This window comes from Trichechus manatus, unplaced genomic scaffold, assembly GCF_000243295.1.
Source record: "Trichechus manatus latirostris isolate Lorelei unplaced genomic scaffold, TriManLat1.0 scaffold00087, whole genome shotgun sequence".
Lineage (NCBI taxonomy): Eukaryota > Metazoa > Chordata > Mammalia > Sirenia > Trichechidae > Trichechus > Trichechus manatus.
This window is the reverse complement of record NW_004444023.1, coordinates 230,449-250,999: the sequence shown is the minus strand read 5'-3', so window position 1 is coordinate 250,999 and position 20,551 is coordinate 230,449. Positions and strand designations below refer to the sequence as shown.

The 20,551-nt window shown below is 49.6% G+C and overlaps 1 protein-coding gene across 2 annotated transcripts; it reads left to right on the top strand.

Moving 5' to 3' along the window:
* The first annotated feature begins 681 nt into the window (after positions 1-681).
* ERCC1 (ERCC excision repair 1, endonuclease non-catalytic subunit) lies at positions 682-20,491 on the top strand. Of its 2 annotated transcripts, XM_023736240.1 has the most exons (12): positions 682-764; positions 1,197-1,328; positions 5,706-6,362; positions 6,863-6,974; positions 8,578-8,799; positions 13,481-13,584; positions 14,576-14,675; positions 16,734-16,810; positions 17,876-17,975; positions 19,712-19,783; positions 19,988-20,056; positions 20,380-20,491. In XM_023736240.1, the coding sequence occupies exons 4-12, from the start codon at positions 6,870-6,872 to the stop codon at positions 20,428-20,430; spliced, it is 900 nt and encodes a 299-aa protein (XP_023592008.1). In that variant the 5' UTR covers positions 682-764; positions 1,197-1,328; positions 5,706-6,362; positions 6,863-6,869; the 3' UTR covers positions 20,431-20,491. The 2 variants fall into 2 exon arrangements, with proteins under 2 accessions (XP_023592008.1, XP_004381633.1); XM_004381576.2 differs by lacking the exon at positions 682-764 and having other exon boundaries at positions 1,055-1,328.
* Positions 20,492-20,551: the final 60 nt, after the last annotated feature.

The following is a 20,551-nucleotide window of genomic DNA, read 5'->3' as shown; positions in this document are numbered from 1 at the left end:
AAAAATCTACTGCCATCCAGTCCGTTCTGACTTATAGTGACCTTATAGGACTAGAACTGCCCCATAGGGCGTCTAAGGCTGTAATCTTTACAAAGCAGACTGCCGCATCTTCCTGCCACAGAGGAGCTCTTGGGTTCGAGCTGCCAATCTTTTGCTTAGCAGCCAAGCGCTTAACCACTGAGCCACCAAGGCTCCTTCCTTAAAGATTACAGCCTTGGAAGCCCTGTGGGACAGTTCTACTCTGTCCTACAGCGTCTCTATGAGTTGGGATCTACTTGACGGCAGTGAGAATGGACCCTCAGCACGACGTCCCTGAGGAGACACAAATTCTCAAGACTGAGAAGGCAGGGAAGGGCATTCCAGGGGTGGGAACCGAATGCAGGGGGGTCATGGCAAGTGCAGAGGGGCGGACGCTCTGGACCAGTGACTACTCAGGGCCATTGTGTCCCTTCTCTTGCTTCCAAAAGGCCTCAGTCCTGTTGGTGATGAGAAACAGCTGTGCATATCTGATTCATCTCCCCACCTTCCCAAACCCTCTTCTTGTATAAATACTGCCTGGATTCCGGGGCTCTTTGGGGGAAAGTTCCACCTGTGATCCCACCTGAGTCCCTCATGCTGCAGATCCTTCTTTTTGCTGCATATCCAGCCACAGCCTGCCGGTTGGAGGCTTGGGACGTCCCAGCAGAAGAGGTGTCCAGGAGGGCGCGGAGCCGAGGCCGGGTGCCTCCACTGCCCCCCATCCGGGGGCCTGCGCTCCGGGCCGGGTGAGTCAGCCCCCGGCGGCTCCCGCGTCATCCCGGCCGCTTGGCTTGGCTCTATTTCGGGCTCCGGGCGCTATATATAGCCGCTCGCCTAGCCGAGCCGCCCCCCTCGGCTCCGGCCCCCCTGCGTCCCCGGCCCAGCCGCGATCGCCCGGCTGCGCGTCACCGCAGCTAAGTTTAGAGGTGGGTGGGGACGCCCGCCTGGTCACTGCGTCCCCCGGCAGCGCCCCGCGCTTCCAGAGCCTTCCGTCCCGCCGCTCCTGGTCCCCCCCGCCCCCGCCCCGCCTCGCCTAGAACCGCTGGGGCGGAATTGGAGGTCCCGGCCTCCACGTCCTCCATCCCCAGCCCCCTCTTCTGGGACGCACGGGGGACTCGAAGTTGGGATCTGGGGCAGGTTTGGGTGTGGATCAGGGGCCAAACTCCTGGAATTGCCAGGGGAGTTTGGGCTGCGGCTGGAATTTCAACTTGGAGCATTTGGAAGAAGGCTGCGGAGTCCGAGAGTGGACAGCGGGGAAGATTCGAACTCGCAACTCTGGGAGTGTGGAAATTCCCGTCCGGGATTCCAAGGTTCAATTTTGGAATTGGGCGTAGAAATCAAACTTGGAAATAATGCGGAACGGAGGGCAATTTTTTTTTTTTTTTTTTTTCCTCTTTAACTAATGTGAACAAGCTCAGAGCTACATTAACCTCGGGAGGCGGGGCCTTTGCTGCACTTTTGCGGCTGGGAAACGGGCTGGGAGAGGGGCCCCCCATCGCTTTCTCGGGGTCTTGCCCCGTATGAATTCTGGCAGAGATGCCGCGGAATACCAGGTCCCCAAATCCTCTAGTGGGGCGACGAAGCCCCCTGGCGGACAAGGCAGGAGTCGTAGGTTTAAGTGTGGCAATTCCAGTCCCAAAGGGAGAAACTGAGTGAGGCCTTTCTTCCGGGTCGGCCTCCTTCTAGAAAAGCTCTTTGCTCTTGGATTCAGGGACACAACATGTCCATGGTCCTTCTCTCTGTCGCTGGGACCTCATTTCCCTATCTCTCAAATGAGCTTAGCTCGTAATAAGTGCTCAATCTATTTTTAGTTGATGGTCATATTTACTATTATTATTGTTTATAAAGCCTTCCTTCCTGTGACTCTGGATCTCCCCCCAGTCACTTACTTCACATCGGTGTTTAATCTCCATGGCACACGTGACTTCCTCTCATTTGTGTGTTTATTTCTTTGTTGTTATCTGTCTCCTGCATGAGACCAGCTGTTATGCTCAGAGCTGTGTCCCCTGGCACATAGGATGTGCTCAATACACAGTTGTTCGAGGAATGAGTGAATGAAGTCCGTTTCAAGACGGGCCTCTACTCCAAGGTACACAGTCTCATTGAATCCTCATGACCTCAGCAGTTAGAGATGGAGAAACTGAGGCTCACAGCAGTGAAATCGCTTGCGAAAGGGCTCAATTTCTCTTCTTTGCTTATTCACACAACTGTTCTGTAGCCCCTCCTGGGTGCTGGGCCCTTTGTAGGGGCCCTGTAATACAGTGGTGGCCACGACAGCTCCAAACCCTGCCTGCCCAGGACTAGAGTTGATTTGACAAACCCTAATACAGACCTGGTGGTGTAGTGGGTAGGTGCTATGGTTGCTAACCAAAAAGTTAGCAGTTCAAATCCACCAGGTGCTCTTTGGAAACTCTATGGGGCAGTTCTACTCTGTCCTGTAGGGTTGCTGTGAGTTGGAATTGACTCGATGGTAATGGGTTGTGTTTTTTTTTTTTTTTTAAATATAGCCCTAAGGGGCCCTGGCGGCACAGTAAAGAGCTCAGCTGCTAACTGAAAGAAGGTTTGAACCCACCAGCTGCTCCGCGAGAGAAAGACATGGCAGTCTGCTTCTGTAAAGATTACAGCCTTGGAAAATCTATGGGGCAGTTCTACCCTGTCATTACTGTGAGTCAGAGTAGACTCAACAGCAACTGGTTAATACAGACCTGTGGGGGACCTGGTGGCTCAATGGTTAAATGCTTGGCTGCTAACCTGAAGATTAGTGGTTTGAACACACCCAGTGGCTCCATGGGAGAAAAGACCTGGCAATCTGCTCCTGTAAAGACTACAGCCTAGAAAACTCTATGGGGCAGTTCTGCTCAGGCACATGGAGTCACTATGAGCCGGAATTAACTGGATAGTACCCGATAACAGCAGTATAGCCCTGGGAGTCCCTGGAGGATGCAAATATTTAAGCACTTCATTACTAACAAAAGGTTGGCAGGTTGGTTGTTCGAACCTACTCAGGGCCCCCTTGGAAGAAAGCCCCGGCAGTCTGCTTCTGAAAGGTCACAGCTTTTAAAACCCTGTGAATTACTGTTCTATATTCTGCAACATATGGGGTTACCATGCATCAGAATCAACTCACGGCAATTGGTTTGTTTTTGGTTGATTAATATAGCCCTACTGTGTTGTGGGCGCAGTGGTTAAGAGCTATGACTGCTAATCAAAAGGTCACCGGTTTGAATCCAGCAGCCGCTCCTTGGAAACCCTATGGGGCAGTACTACTCTGTCCTATAGGGTCACTATAAGTTGGAATTGACTCAGCAGCAATGGGTATGGGAGTGCCAGGTATAGTTCTAAGCTTTTTACACATATTTATCCATTTAATCCTTTTAACATTTGTGCTAGTGTTATCCCCATTTTAGATATGCACAAACTGATGCACAGAGAAGCTTAATTACTGGTCCAAGGTCACACTTCATAAATGACTATGGGAAAAAATTACACCCAGAGCTGAAACTGCAGATTTCTCATCAGCGGCGGTGGGATTGGGAAGACCGGGGAGAAATATCTTCTAACTTTGGAAGAAAAATAACCTGGAACCCAGAATTCTAGATTCCAAGTGTGAGGGTGACATAAAGACATTTTCAGATGAGTAAGACTCAGAAAGTTACTATCCACAGATGTTGTTGTGTGCCATTGAGTCAATTCTGACTCATAGCGCCCTATAAGACAGAGTAGAATTGTCCCATAGAATTTCCTAGGTTATATAAGGTCACTTGGTCTTTTCTCCCACGGAGCAGCTGGAGGTTTGAACTGCTGACCTTTTCGTTAGCAGCCTGATGATTAACTATTACACCACCAGGGCTCCCTGTAAATTAGTAGGGAATGTACTCCAACAAGAAGTAAAATGAATTCAGGAGGAAGAAGAGGGTTGTAAAAAGTAATAGTGTACTCGTGAACCAATTGTAGAAATAAATATCAATTAGAAAAAACCTTTACAATCCACTCCTAATAAAACCAGAATAAACAGAGAGAAATACCATATTCATGGATACGAAAACAAGTTCAATTCTCTTGAAATTAATCCATTAATTCAATGTAATTCCAATCTTAATCCTAATAGGATTTTTCATGGAACTCGAAAAACAGATGCTAAAATCCATCCAGAAGAGAAAATTTGCAAGAATAGTAAAGATGGATTTGAAACTCAGCTGGGGGAGGGGAGGGAGAAGACCTTTTCTTAGATTTGCTAGAAACTGCCAAATCACCATCATCCTACATTTTGAATTGCTTTTCTTAAGAATCATTGGTACAGGTTTCAGTAACGGCAGTCAGGAGGGTCCTCATGGGTCCAACAAATCTTACTCTTCACTAAATGCTAATAGAAAAAGGTAAGAGTGGAAAGTATGTGGGTCTTTTGTGTTGTGTTTTATGAGCTGTTTATGTGAAAGATTCTCTAAAAGATGTTTGCCAAGATTGTCCTAGCTATTGTCTTTATACCTCAGGGCCCAGATGATGTGTCCTTGTGAGTCCAGCTCCAGGTTAGTCACATTTTCGGACAGGGAATGATGGCTTCGATATTATCTTCTAAATCATTCCCTCCTTTTGATCAGAGATTAGAGATAACATATTGATAATCAATACCTGGACTTAGTCCAGCTCCTAGATGGCGGCCATGGCAGGCTCTTCAAACCCACAGTGCTGGTTTTCCACCAGATATCATCGGGTTCTTCACCAGGATCTTAAGTAAGAGTGACGTTCTCATCAATTGCATTGCTGAAAAGAGCAGACTCAATGTACATCAACATTTTAGCCTGAGAAGACCTCTTTTTTTTTTTTAAATAATAATATTTTATTGTGTTTTCAGTGAAAGTTTACACAGCAAATTAGGTTCACATATGACAATTTCTACACAAATTGTTCAGTGACATTAGTTACATTTTTCACAATGTGTCAACATTCTCTTTAATTGCACTCTAGTCATTCCATTTCCAGTGCTCTAGTTTTCCTGCCCCCTTATCTTCTCATCTTTGCTTTAGAGTAATTGTTGACCTTTTGGTCTCATATAGTTTTCTTAATGGAGCACCATACTCATGGGTAATATCCTTTGTGTGCCAATCTGTTATTTCACTAAAAGGTAACCTCAGGGGATAGTTTTGGTTCAAGGTTTAAAAGCAGCACAGGGCGATAGTCTCAACTAGTTCAGTAAGTCTGGACTTTTTAAGAATTTGAGTTCCGTTTGCCGTTTTTCTCCCGTGCTATCAAGGTCCATCTATTGTGGCCCCAGAAGGCCTCTTAACACACCAAAAAGCCAAAGTCAGAACGGAAGAGATTGATAAATAGGTGCAAATAAACACTAAGAACTTCTGTGTGGCAAAAATAAGTAAATTTAAAGCACAAATACAAACTAGGAGGAATGATTTGCTGCATATGTGACTGACTAAGAATTAGAATCCGGAACTCATAAAGTACTCCTGCAAATTAATAGCGATAAAAAAAGGCACACAGCCTCATTTAAAAAATGGACAAAGGATATGAGCAAGCAATTCACAGAAGATAAAATATAAGACCAATAAATTGAAAAAAAAATATGTTCCCTCTCCTTAGTAATCAGAGAGTTACAAGTCAGAACAGTGTGATTACTATTCCTTTCGGGAAATGACTCATCAACCAGGTCTCTGATCAGATGTCCTTTTCTCTAGGAAGCTCCTCCTGATCCCAGGCTGGGACAGGCGCCGCCCTGGGTCCTACAGCCCTCTGGGTTGCCCCATCCCAGCCCTGCCCACTCTGCGTCGTCAGTGTTGGGGGACTTGGCTGTCTCTCTCATTGGACCGGGAGTCCCGGGAGGGCAGGCGAGGGCTGTTGTTGGTCACTCCGGTGTCACTAGCACCGCCCCGCACAGAGCCAGGCACAGAGGAAGCGCTTGGGGAATATGTGTGGAATAAATTAATGAATGGGGAAACTGAGGCCAAGTCTGTGGCAGAAACAGGATTCAAACCCAAGTCTCTGTGCTGAGAGAAGGGACCTAGTTTGAGCTCCAGCCATCTCTACTCCACTGAGGCCGGCCCGGAGTCGGGGTACATAAACGGCGCTCAATAACGACACTGGAATTGGACTGCTTCGCAATCAGAGATTCTGAAGCCCACACACCTATTTCTCAAACCTCCGCAGTCCTCCAGGACCATAGAGAGCTGCGCAGGGACTGCCCCTCTCATGCTCAACCTCTCCGGGGAGCAGCGAGAGCGGCTCGAGGGCCAGAGAGGCCGGAAGTGTGGTGAGCCCGGGGCCGCGCTGGCCGTCCCGGCGGTGGGACGCCTCGGTTCCCCTCTGGTGTTTTCCTGGCGGCCTCGGACTGGGAGGTAAGTCCTCGCCGCTCCGAGACCGCGAGGCTGGAGAGAGAGGTGGAGGCCGCGGGGTGGTGATTGATGGCCGCGAAAGCCAATCGCTGCACTGTCTGAGAGATGGACAAGACTGGGGGTGGGAAGGACGTCCAGGTGGGGCGTCCTGGGGCGGAGTTAACGGGGTGCTGTGGATGGTGAGGGGCCGATCGAATGGAAGGCGAGGGACTGTGGGGGAGGGGGAGCGAATAGAGCATAGGGGTCTTCCAGGGGCAGGGCGAATGGGATGTGTGGCCCCCTAAGGGGCAGGGCAAGCAGAAGGTGGAGGGTCGATCGGGGTGGGCGGGGCTTTGTAGAACCTAGGGTGTTTGGGACTTGACGCTATGGAACTCTGGAATTTTTTGGGCAAGAGACAGCTGTGTGTGTATGTGTGTTGGGCCGGGGAGTCTTACTAGGGAATGGGAATGGGAATGCAAACACGGAGGTCTCGTTCTCTCCCTCCGACACGTCTTCCCTCTCAGACCCTAGATGGACCCTGGGAAGGATGAGGAGGGGGTGCCGCAGCCCCCAGGGCCGCCCCAAAGGAAGAAGTTCATCATACCACTGGACGAGGATGAGGTCCCTCCTGCTGGGGTAGGACAAGGAGATGCAGGGACCATTGAGAGGCAGGATGGGAGGCAAGGGCACAGGAAAAGTTTGTGGAGCCCCGTGTGGTTTATGAGATGTTGGGGCCTGGATCGTCTTGGGCAAACAATCCTTTGCCCTCTGCAGGCTTCGGTTTCCCATCTGGAAAATGACAGAGTGGATCGAAGAAAGGGCTGAGGCAAAGGCCAAAAACTGGCAGCCAATAGGTGGCCCTGGGTTGTGTTTTATGTAGCCAGCGCTGTGATGTTGATGACATTTAAGAACGGGAAGGTTTTGCAATTTAAAAAGAAAATTCTGAACTTCTGACATCTTTTGGTAAATTGAAGGATCTGGCAATACCGACATCTCATTCCTGCAGGAAAACATTCTGCTGGAGCTGAGTTTTGGCCAGGGCTTGGAACTGGTTCTTCCCAGTTCAGTCATGGCCGAGGAAGCAACACAGGAACAGACCTGAATTTCTGAAATTTGGGTAAACCAGAATCATAACTGGTAATGGGAAGGTTACAGGTTGAAGCCCAGCTACAAACTTAATCTTCTTAGAAAACAGCAGCATAAACACTGCATAGCAACCAAATCTCTTGCCTTAAGGATTTTGTGCAGAGTTGGAAACAGTGGTGCCCCGCTCTAAGATGGTGGCTGACCAAGCCACTTTGAGTGTGTATTGCTCTCCTCAGTCCTGGCAATAATCCAATATCATGCATCAGGCTGCTGAAGGGGCTCACTACGCCTCTTCAAGTCTCCCATTCCAGGGCTTTAACCCCTAATTTTTCCCTTTCCAGTTACGGTTCCGGATAACTCAGATTTTTAAAATTCGGATATGTTCTGGTTTCACTTTGTCGGCCATACGTGAACCAGTTTGAACTGGTTTGAAGCCCTGGTTTTGGCTGCCACCTATAGACGATGAAGAAAAAAAGAAAGTGGGCTAAGAGTATAGAGTATGTTGGGGGAGACAGGCTACTTTAGACAGGAAGATGACATTTTGGTAGACATAAACAGAGGTGAAAGGAGTGAGCCATGCAGACATCTGGGGGGAGAGGGAATAGCCAGTGCAAAGGCCCTGAGGTCAGACGTGCCTGACAAGTTTGAGGAGAGCAAGAAGGCCAGTGGGGTTGGAGTGGAGAAAATGAGGGGGAAATGGTAGGAGGTGAAGTCTCAGAAACAAGGGGGTGGGGATGGGTCTTCAAGAGCCCCCTGGGCCATGGTGACAGCTTTGGCTTTTACTCTGAGCCCAGAGCCATGGGAGGGCTATGAGCAGAGGAGGGACAGGATATGACTTAATGTTAACAGGATCCCTTTGGCTGTATGTGGGGAACAGGCCAGCAGGGGTAGGGGTGGAGGTAGGGAGCTTGAGGAGGAGGTGACTACAGAGGTCCAGACTAGAGATGATGGCGACTGAGATGAGGTGGAAGCTGAGGAGGTGGGGAGAAGTGGCTGGATTCATATTTTGAGTTCCTAGCCCTTTTATAACTTTGCCTCTGGAAGGTGCATTGGGAGGATGGAAGGTGGGTTGACCCTGATGAGTGGGGAAGTACTCTCATACCCCTTCCCTAGGCACTAAACACCCTGCTCATCCACTTCCATGTCCCCACAGGCCAAGCTTTTATTCAAATCCACACGGAGCCTTCCCACCGTGGAGACCCCGGCCCAGGTGGCCCCTCAGACCTATGCCGAGTATGCCATCTCGGGGCCTCCGGGAGGGGCTGCAGTCACATGTCCCAGTCCCACGGGGCCAGACCCTCCGGCAGGAGAAACCCCCAACCAGGCCCCGAAACCGGGGGCAAAATCCAACAGCATCATTGTAAGCCCCCGGCAGGTGAGGAGGGGGACAGAGAAGTGGGGCTTTGAGGATTCTGGCAGGAAACACTGTACAGGGATGGTTCTGGTGGGCAGTGGAAGGAGGTGTGAGTTCTAGCTACTTAACTAAGGCAGTGCCATTCATTCATTCATGCAACAGCTGTGTGTAGGTTGAGGGTGCTGCAGCTATTCTTGTGAGGAGGTATGACTGTGTTCGTGCAGCTACGCTTTCTGTCCTCAGGTTTGTTCATTCATTCAAAAACTATTTATTAAACACAGATCTGAGTTCAAATCCCTACTCTGACACACAGTAGCTGAGTGATCTTGGACAAGTGAATTAACCCATCTGTGCCTTGGGTTATCTGGTGGTTTGATCATCTTTAAGTGGGGATTCATCAGTTTATTTAGTCTACAAATGTTTATGGAGGGTACAAGGTGCTGTTCTAGGCTCTAGGGGATAGAGTGAATCAAAGCAAACAGATAAATCCCAACCATGGATGGAGCTGGCATTCTAGTGGAGGGGAGAGGCAAGGTACAGAGATTATATACTAGGACCGAAGCACATGAAAAAATTCTCAACATCATTGGTCATCAGGGAAATGCAAATCAAAACCACAGTGAGATACTACTTCACACCTACTAGGATGGCTAGAATCAAAAAATCAGACAATAACAAGTATGGATGAGGATGTGAAGAAATTGGAAGCCTCATACGCTGCTGGTGGGATTGTAAAATGGGGCAGCTGCTTTGGAAAACAGTCTGGCAGCTCCTTAGAGGGTTAAACACAGTTACCATATGACCCAGCAATTCTACTCCCAGGTATATATTCAAGAGAAATGAGAACGTATGCCCACACAAAAATTTATACACAAACATTTATAGAAGCATTATTCACAAAATCCCAGTGAAAAACTCAAATGTCCATCAACTCTTGAATGGATAAATAAAAATGTGTTATACCCATACAATGGGATATTATCTGACGGTAAAAAGAAATGAAGTACTGATACATGCTGCACTGTGGATGAACTTTGAAATCATGATGCTGAGTGAAAGAAGCCACACAAGAGGTCACATATCTAATGATTTCATTTATATGAACTGTTAGGAATAAGAAACCTCATAGAGACAGAATGTAAATTAGTGGTTGCCAGGGAGTTATGGGATGGGGAGTGACTGCTAAAGGGTGTGGAGTTTCTTTTTGGGTTGATGAAATGTTCCAGAATCAATTGTGGTGATGATTGTACAACTCGGTGACTGTAAGGTTTGGAATCACCATGCAGAAAGCTATTTGGCCTTTGTTCTCTGTTCTTTTGAGCCAGACCAACACCTGAGGCTAATGAGTGGGGGGCTGAGCAGACCAGGAGGGACCACCTGGGGGCCCAATGCTGACTAAGCCTCATGAGGCATGATATGATCTGTCATGATCACCTAGTAAGGCTGATAAGAGCCCTGAGCCCTAAGGCTCAGATGGAGCTTCCTGGTTGGTAAGAGCAAACATGTGCTCTCAAGAGGGTAGTGCATCCCCTTAAGACATGGAAGCTCCATGCTGGGACCCCTCCGGGACCTTGCCCTATGCATCTCTTTATGTGTATCCTTTTTTTTTTGTTACATTAAAGCTGTTATTGCAGGTATGGTGTTTCCTGTGAGCTGTGTGAATCTTTACATTGAATTATAGGACCCAAAGGAGGAGTGGGGGCCGGCTGGTCTGAAGTGGAGGGAGTCACTTGAACTCCCAAGCTTGTGGCTGGTACCTGCTGACCTAGCCCCATGTGGATGGAGATGAGAGAGAGAAGGGCAGTGTGGGCACCTGGGTCTGAACTGAACAGGGAAGGGAAGCTGAGATTTCCACAGGAGTCAGCTGGCATGTGGAGTGGGATCTGGTATCCACCACACAATTTTGTCTCACAAGTGGGTGATTTTAGTTTCCCTGGACTGATTTGCACAATGGTGTTGTGTGCTATTGAGTCAATTCTGACTCATAGCAACCCTATAGGACAGAGTAGAATTGCTACATAGGGTTTTTTAGGCTGTAAATAATTTTTTTTTTTTAAATTGTGCTTTAGGTAAAAGTTTACAGTGCAAATTAGTTTCTCATTCAAACTTTATATACAAATTATTTTGTGAGATTGATTGCAATCCCCACAATGTGTCAGCACTCGCCCCCTTTCCACCCTGGATTCCCCGTGTCCATTCATCCAGTTTTCCTGTCTCTTTCTGCCTTCTCAGTCCTTGCTTTTTGGGCTGGTGTTGCCCGTTTGGTGTCATTTGCTTGATTGAACTATGAAGCACATTCCTCACATGTTTGTCATGTTTGTTTTGTAGGCCTGTCTAATCATTGGCTGAAAGGTGGACCTCAGAAGTGGCTTCAGTTCTGAGTTAGCAGAGTGTCCAGGGACCATAGTTTTGGGGGGTTCCTCCCAGTCTCTGTCACACCAGTAAGTGTGGTCTTTTTTGTGAGTTTGAATTTTGTTCTACATTTTTCTCCAGCTCTGCCCAGGACCCTCTATTGTGATCCCTGTCAGAGTGGTTTGGGTCGTAGCCAGGCACCATCTAGTTGTTCTGGGCTCAGGCTGGTGGAGGCTATGGTTCACGTGGTCCGTGAGTCCTTTGGGCTAATATTTTCCTTGTGTCTTTGGTGTTTTTCATTCTCCTTTGCTCTGGACAGAATGGGACCAGTAGATGTATCTTAGATGGCTGCTCACAAACTTTTAAGACCCCAGATGCTACTCACCAAAGTAGGATATAGAACATTTTCTTTATGAACTATGTTATGCCAGTTGACTAGATGTCCCCCAAGACTATGGTCCCTAGCCCTCGGGCCCAGTAACTCAGTCCCTCAAGGAGTTTGGATGTGTCTAGGAAACTTCTATGACTTTGCCTTGGTCAAGTTGTGCTAACTTCCTTCGTATTGTGTGTTTTCTTTGCCTTCACCAAAGTTAACACTTGTCTACTATCTAGTTAATGATTTCCTCTCCCAACTCCTCCCCTCCCTCGTAACGATCAAAGATTGTTTTTTCAATGTGTATATAAATTTTTGTATGAGAAACTGACTTGAACTGTAAACTTTCACAAAGTACAATAAAAAAAAAAAAAAAAAGAAGAAGAAACCATAATGAACACAGTTAACTTTTCATAGTTTCTCCCAACATCAGGGCTCAACTCCCACTGATCCTTCATTATAACCCAGAGACCCGTGCCCATTCATCCATTTACTGTTCTTTCCTAACACGTTGACATGCACAGAAATTCTACTTTCCCAGATCCAGATGAAATACACCTCCAGGAAGCTTTACCTGATCTTTCTGATCAGAAGTAATACCTTACCTCTTCTTGCTGTTCCCATCATCAGGCTTTGCCTAGAACTGTTTTAATTCATGTCACATACTTTAAATGCCCCCCTCCCCAATTAAACTATTTTTTTGAGGATGGGGGAAAAAGAAAAAGACTGTTTTTTTCTGTGTGGAAACTTTTTCTTGAGGTTTTATAATATTGGTCTCCTACAATATTTGTCCTTTTGTGATTGACCTATTTCACTCAGCATAATGCCCTCCAGATTCATCCATGTTGTGAGATCTTTCATGGATTCATCCTTATTCTTTATTGTTGCGTGTTATTCCATTCCATGTATGTACCATAATTTATCTATTCATCTGTTGATGGGCACTTAGGTTGTTTCCATCTTTTTATGCCATAAATTTTTACAGGAGCCGATTGCCAAGTCTTTTCTCCCTCGGAACAGCTAGTGGGTTCAGACTGCTGATCTTTCAGATGGCAGCCAAGCACTTAGCCACTGTGCCAGTAGGGCTCCTCAGTTGCACAGTAACTATATTAAAAACCATTGAATTGAACACCTTAAATGGGTGAATTGTATGGTATATGAACTATCTCAAAGTTATTACTAAAAACAAAAAAGGATCCACTTCATAGGGTCATTGTGAATATTTAAATGAGTCAAATCAATACTTTTCAAACTTTAGCACACATCAAAATCATCTGGCAAAAACAAAACCAGTTACTGTGGAGTTGACTCCAACTCATGGTGACCTCATTGGTGTCATGGTAGAACTGTGCTCCATCAAGTTTCCAGTGGCCGATTTTTTGAAAGTAGATTACCAGACCTTTCTTCCGAGGTGCATCTGGGTGGACTCGAACCACCAACTTTCAGTTAGCAGCCAAGTGCGTTAACCATTTGCACCACACAGGGACTCCATTTCAGCTTGTAGTAGCTGGCAGTCCTTGGAGTTCCTGGGCTGATAGATGCAGCTGCTGTGTGTCTGTCTTCACATGGCGTCTTTTACCTGTGTGTGTGTCTCTTTTTATAACTCAGGAGTGATTAGGTGTAGGACCCACCCTGCTCCGGTATGATCTCATTAACATAACAAAAGAAAGACCCATTTCCAAACAGGATCACATCCACAGGTCCAGGGGTTAGGAGTTCAGTTTCATATTTCGGGGGGACACAATTCAGTCCATACAGTAAGTGTGAGGGGCTGGCTGGAGACAAAGCTTGGGGCTCTTTAGTAAAACCCTGGAGCTGCGGGGAGGGGGAGGGGTTCAGGACCCGGGACATTCCAGGCTGAAGAGGAGGAGTCTGGGAAGAAGAGTTGGAGAAGACCCAGGCGCAGGGTGGGGAGGGGGGTCGAGAGGTGTTGGGAAGAGGTGGTGGTGGGAACTAGCCCTCCTCCTCCCTCCGCAGAGGGGCAACCCCGTACTGAAGTTTGTGCGCAACGTGCCCTGGGAATTTGGCGACGTGCTCCCGGACTACGTGCTGGGCCAGAGTACCTGCGCCCTCTTCCTCAGGTGAGCTCTGGGGTCGCCCCACCCTCCACAAAGGGCTTCCAGTCAGTCTTGGGAGGATCGTGCCCTCTGTTCTAGGCTATTCCATAGGAGACCTCCTGCTAGCTCTGGGCCTAGGTGTGGCCCTGTGTGGGAGGAAGGGGACCCTAGCCTAGAAGTGCCTGGAGCAACAAGAGCTGGGGGCCTGGAGTCTGGGCTCTGAGGGAGAAGGGGGCTGAGGAACTGGACTCCTGGGTCTGAAGGAGGAGGAGGCTGGGGGTTGGACTCCTGGGTCTGAGGGAGGAGGTGGCTGGGGGCCTGGACTCCTAGGCCTGAGAGAGGAGGGGGCTGTGACCCAGACTCCTGGGTCTGAGGGAGGAGAGGACTGAGTGACTCATGTCTCAGATATCCAAGGCTGGGGTCAAAGAGAACCAGGATTTTTCTAACCTCAGCACACCTCCCCGCCCAGCTCTAGAGGTTCCTTTCCAAATAGGGCCAGTCAGGGAAAGTGAAACTTCTCAGTTTCTGCCCTCCCACAGGGTGAGAGCTGGAGGCTGCTGGGCAGAGATGACCCCTAGTTACCTGGATAGAGCAGCCCCCCCCCCGCCTCCCTGCCAACACCCTCTGAGGCCAAGGCAAGCAGGGGGGGGCCAGGCCCTGCTCCCCAAGACCAGCTGCGCAGCGACCTCCAGTCCATGCTCTCTGGGGAACCCGGCTCCAGTCTCCACCTGAAGCCCATCTCTTCTCCTCAGTGATGAACCCAGGGGTCCAACTTTCAGGGAACCAGGGCCAGGCTGCCCTCGGTTCAAATCCCCGCTGTGCCACTTCCGGGAAGCATGATCATGGACCAGTCACTTAACCTCTCTCAACCCAGGTCTCAGCAAGTTTCTCTGCCTTTGCTATGTTGTGGCTGCTGGAGTCAGCCTTCCGAATTCCACTGAGGGTGGAGAAGGGCTTCCGGGGTGTCGAGGAGACTGAGACCTCCCAATCTCTCCCTCTCCCCTGTCCCTGGCAGCCTCCGCTACCACAACCTCCACCCAGACTACATCCACCAGCGGCTGCAGAGCCTGGGAAAGAACTTCGCCCTGCGAGTCCTGCTCGTCCAGGTAGACGTGGTAAGTGGGGGTCGCTCCCCAGCCAGCCTCACTGTTCCCATCTGTGAAATGGGGAGTTTTGGGCTTGGAGGTAGCAAAGTGGACTAAGTTGTTGGTTGGCTCCAACTCATGGAGACCCCGTGTACAACAGAACAAAACACTGCCCGGTCCCATGCCATCCTCATGATCATTGGTATGCTTGACTCCACCCACATCATTAAGGTCAACCCTACTTTGAGGAAGGAGCCTTGCTGGCACAGTGGTTAAGCGCTTGGCTGCTGACCGATAGGTCAGTGGTTTGAACCCACCAGCTGCCACTTTGGGAGAAAGATGTGGCAGTCTGCTTCCATAAAGATGACAGCCTTGGAAACCCCATGGAGCTGTTCTTCTCTGTCCTACAGGGTCACCATGAGTCAGAAGTGACTCAGTGGCAGTGGGTCTACTTTGAGGAGGCAGCTCTTGCCCAGTCATATTCTACCCTAGGGGGCCCATCTTCCAGCACTATGTTGACACTGTTCTGTTGTGACCCATAAGGATTTCATTGGCTAATTTTTGGAAGTAGATGGCCAAGCCTTTCTTCCTTGTCTTAGTCTGGAAGCTCTGCTGAAACCTGGCCACCATGGGTGACTCTGATGGTATTTGAAATACCAGAGGCGTAAGTTCCAGCAGCATTGCAACACACAAGCCACCACAGTACAGCAAACTGATAGATGGATGGTGGGGACTAGGTTACTTCCTGTTTCATCCCTTCCAAGGAGAAATGCAAGTTAAAACCTCAGTGAGAAACCATTTTTCACATCTGAGATTGACACAGGTGACCAAGACCTGTTGAAAGGCAGCAGGAGGGTAAAATTATCCGTCTCCTCCTTCCCTACACCCCCTTCAACTAGTCCTGTCCCTCCACCGCCTAAATATCCTGAATCTGTTTCATCTTCTCCATCCCCACAGCCCCTGCCCCATCCAGGCCTCCTCCCTAGTCTTACGGCCTCCAGCCTCAATCCCTTCCATCCTTACAGCAGCCAGAGGGTCTTCCTAAAGCCCAGATCTGACTCCCCTGCTCAAAAACTTTTTATGGCTCCCTAGTGCCCTCCGGAGAAGGCACCACTTCCCACCATGGGCCGCAGGCCCTACCTGATCTGACCATGACCCACCCCGCAGGCTCACCTCTAAGCTTCGTTGCAATCACTCTTTCATTTTACAACCTCCATCCCACATGGGGAGTCCCTGGGTGGCACAAACAGTTAATCACTCGACTACTAGCCGAAAGGTTGGCAGTTTGAAGGTTGGGAGGCACCTCAGAAGAAAGGCCTGGCAATCTGCTTCCGAAAGCTCATAGCCTTGGAAACTCTATGGAGCAGTTTTACTCTGCATGCATAGGGTTGCCACGAGGTGGAATCGACTGGATGGCAACTAACAGCAACAGCAATCCCATATGGAGCGAATTGCAATTTCTCAAGAGCTCTTTCCCCTCCCATCCTCTGCACATGTTCCCTATGCATGGAATTCCCTTTTCTGCTGTCCTTTACCTCCCTTGGAGCCCTAGTGGTGCAGTGGTTAAGAGCTTGGCTGCTAACCAAAAGGTCAGCAGTTCAAATCCACCTGCCACTCCTTGGAAACCCTATGGGGCAGTTCTACTCTATAGGTCTTATAGGGTCTCTTTGAGTTGGAATCAACTCAATGGCAACATGTTTGATTTTGGTTTGGTTTGCTTCCTTTACTCCTCATCGTCCTTCAAGACTCAGCTCAGATGTCCCCTCCTCCTGGCAGCCCTCCCTAATCCCCTAGGCCAACTCAGGCACTCCCCCATCCTAGCCCTACCCACTCTGGGGCATCACTGTCAGGGGATGTGTCTGTCTTCCCGCCCACTGGACTGAGAGTCCCAGGAGGGCAGGGCTGGGGCTGTGTCAGTCACCACTGTGTCCCTGCACTGCCCAGCACAGGCCGAGAACCCAGTAGGGATTCAGGGAGTGTGTGTTGAGTGAGAGGCTCTTGGCATCCTAGGCTACTGTGTCTTCAAGACAGACTGTTATTCCTTGCTTTCTCTCAGGTCTCTAATTCGGATTTTCTTTTCCCTTTCAGAAAGACCCCCAGCAGGCCCTCAAGGAGCTGGCTAAGATGTGCATTCTGGCTGACTGCACGCTGGTCCTTGCCTGGAGGTGAGATGGAGTCCCCTCCTCCCCCAGTTCAGGCTCTGTCATGAATCATTCCTCCTCCTTCCATGAACTCCCTGTGTGAACCTGGGCCAGGCACTGCCTTTCTCTGGGCCTCAATTTCCCCATCTGTACAATGGGGTCATAAAAGCTTTCTTATGGAGTCTCTGAGTGGCACTGAACGGTTAAGCGCTCAGCTATTAACAGAAAGGTTGGCGGTTCAAACCCACCCAGAGATGCCTGAGAAGAAAGGCCTGGCGATCTACTTCTGAAAGGTCACGGCCATTGAAAACCCTATGGAGCACAGTTCTACCGTGACATACATGCAGTCGCCACGGGTCGGAATCGACTCGACAGCAACTGTTTGTGTTTTTTTTTAAATAGCCTTCTTGTAAAGGTACAGGCACAAAAACAGATGATGTAGATGAAATTCCCAGGCACGTACAAGGCCCTTTTGAGTTAGACATAAATCTGGCTGAATAATTAATTCCACGTCTAAGTTTCTAAAGACCATTTAGATTGGCCTTCCATTTGGAAAAAAAATGCATCCTTTCTTACCATCAGCAAAATTCAATCCTGACGAATTACAGCTCTAAACAGAAAAAGAAAAACTACCGTGAAAGTGTTATAAGAAATCTTATGGGAGAATATTTTTTATAATCATGGGGTAGGAAAGGTCTTTCAAAGCAAGATACAAAAGCCAGAAGCCATGAAGGAAAAGGATGACTGATTTCAGAAAATTAAAAACTTTAAAACTTCTGGATGGTAAGAGGTATCACAAACAAAGTTAAAAGACAAGTGACAAACGAAGAAACTGAGGCCCAAGAGGTAAAATCACTTGCCTGATGGCGTAACAGTTAAGAGCTACGGCTGCTAACCAAAAGGTGGGCAGTTCGAATCCACCAGGCGCTCCTTAGAAACCCTATAGGGCAATTCTACTCTGTCCTGTAGGGTCGCTATGAGTCAGAATCAACTCGATGGCAACGGGTTTTGATTACAGTAAGGAGACTGATCTCAGATATGACATCCTCTAACCCTTCCCCCCGGCTGACGTGTGTCCTCTCGCCCCAGCCCCGAGGAGGCTGGGCGGTACCTGGAAACCTACAAGGCCTACGAGCAGAAGCCTGCGGACCTACTGATGGAGAAGCTAGAGCAGGACTTCATCTCCCGGGTGAGGCTGTCCACCTCCCTCCCAGGCACCTCATGTCTCTGCTGGGTCTGCCCCCAGCTCCAGCTCCAAGGTGGCTGAGCTTCTGTTCTGATCTCAGGGCATGTCCATTCATCCCCCAGGCCACTCCTCTCCAGTCTCATACCCACACTGCAGCCAGAGGCCTCTTCCAAAGTGCAAACCTGGCCCTGTCCTCCCCTGCTGTAAATGCTTCCAGGGCTCCCCAGTGCCCTCCGCAAAAGCCCAAGCTTCCCACCATGCTCTGCCTATCTGTCTAGCAGGAGTCCCTGGATGGCTCAAACAGTTAAGTGCCCAACTACTAACGGAAAGGTTGGGGGTTCGAACCCACCCAGAGGTGCCCTGGAAGAAAGGCCTGGCAATCTGTTTCTGAAAGAGCACAGCCTTGAAAACCCTATGGAACACAGTTCTACTCTGCAACGCTGGGGTCACGAGTCAGAATCTGTCTAGCCAGCCACGTTTCCCCAGGGCCCTTGCAGTTTCACTTACATTGGTTATACCGTCTTTCCACACCTAGCTCACTCCGCCAAGCATTTGCCCATTCTGTTCCCTCTGCTTGATTACCTGCCTGATTCCATCCTTCACCTCAGCTCAGATGCCCCCTCCTCCAGGAAGCCCTCCCTGATCTCAGGCTGGGTCAGGTGTCCCCCCCTTTGGGTCCCACAGCCCCCTGCACTCCCCTATCCCAGCCCTGCCCACTCTGGGTCCTCCCTGTCTGTCTCCCCCACTGGGCTGGGAGCTACTACTGTGTCTCCGTGGGTGCTCAGGAGTGCTTGCTGAATGAATTGTTGAATCTGGGCTCCAGTGGTGGAGTCACGGTGAGGGGCCCTGCACTGATGCCTTTCCTGGGGGTTTTTCTGGGACGTGCTAACACGACAGCTACATCATCAGGCCTTGTACTGACAGCACCCTCGGCCGAAGCTCTTGCTTCGTGCTAAGCACAGCAGCTCAGCTACCGGGTTTACAGTCCATCACTGTGAAAGCCTCTGTCTGAGGGGAGGAGGGAAGGTGAAGTACTCACCCAGTGTCACAGAGCCAGGGACTGGCAGGGCTGGGAATTGAACTGAGGTCATCACACACGGTCCACAATGGCCATCACTGCATGATTTGTCGTCACCTACCGTGGGCCAGGCGGCCTTCTTAGTGCACTTCAGTGGATGTCCACAGCCGCCCTTGAGGAGGGTCCTATTAGGATCCCTACTGGCTGCTAACCAGATGGTTTGAGACCACCCAGAGGTGCCTCAGAAGAAAGGCCTGGCAATCTACTTCTGAAAAATCAGCCATTGAAAACCCCATAGAGCACAGTTCTACTGTGACACACGTGGGGTCGCCATGAGTTGGAATTGACTCAGTGGGAACTGATTTTGGTTATTTGCCCAGAAGCAGAGGCCCAAAGGGGTCAGCTTCCATGCCCTGCATCTTACTGGGAACGAGCAGTGGAGCCTGGCTTGGAACCCAAGTCCAACCCTGAGGCTGTCTTCCCCAGGGCAGAACCAGTGCCTCAAGATCAATGGCATTTATTTTATCACATGACTGACATCCCCTCAGCTAGCTGGGGATCAGGGGATCCCTCTGAGATGACCGTTTATTAATCAGTTAAAAAAAAAATTACTGGTGGTTGCTGCATACTGGACAGTCTGGGGACCCAGCAGTAAGCCAGCCCTGTCCCCATGGGCTCGGTCTCTCTCCTTCCAACACACCTATCTCCCCTGCCCTTCCAGGTGACTGATTGTCTGACCACCGTGAAGTCAGTCAACAAAACAGACAGTCAGACCCTCCTGGCCATTTTCGGGGTAAGGAGCAACTCCCCTGCCCCTATAGGCATTTTTAGCCCCTGGCCTTTTCTAGGAAGCCCCACCCCTACCCGTTTCCTTCCACCTTCCCACCTGGCCCGCAGCCTCCCCTCCCCCTAGGAATACTTTAGGCTCCCAATCAGCTGGGGCAGGGTAGGGTTTTGTGTTCACCTTCCCTGACCCCTCGCTCCCAACTTCCTCAAGTCTCTGGAACAGCTCATCGCTGCATCGCGGGAAGATCTGGCCTTGTGCCCAGGCCTGGGGCCGCAGAAGGTAAGAGCATTCAGAATGGGCTTGAGGTGTTGGGGTACAAAGGGATCCCAAATACATGGGACTTTAGACCCCAAAGTCCTAAGGTTCTAGAAAGCCCAGGGTACCTGTCCTACAGACGGGGAAAACTGAGGCCCGGGCAGCCCAACTTCACACAGCCAGTCTGGGATAGACTCCAGACGGGGCTACTTCTCTCTTGGTCCCCAGGGCCCCTCCTAGCAGGGAGGAAAAAAATGGTGCTAATAATGTTCCCACTCTCCAGATGTACCAAACAAATGGCTCATTTAATGACTGGGTTCTCATTTCTCTCTCTCCCTCCCGCCCAGGCCCGGAGGCTGTTTGATGTCCTACATGAGCCCTTCTTAAAAGTACCCTGATGACCCCAGCTGTCAAGGAGGCCCCAAGTGTCATAATAAAGCATTTGCCCATTCCAGGCTCCTGCTGGGTGTGGCTGGTGTGGGTGCTGGGGAGGGGGTTCGTCCTTGGGCCCTTGGGCCA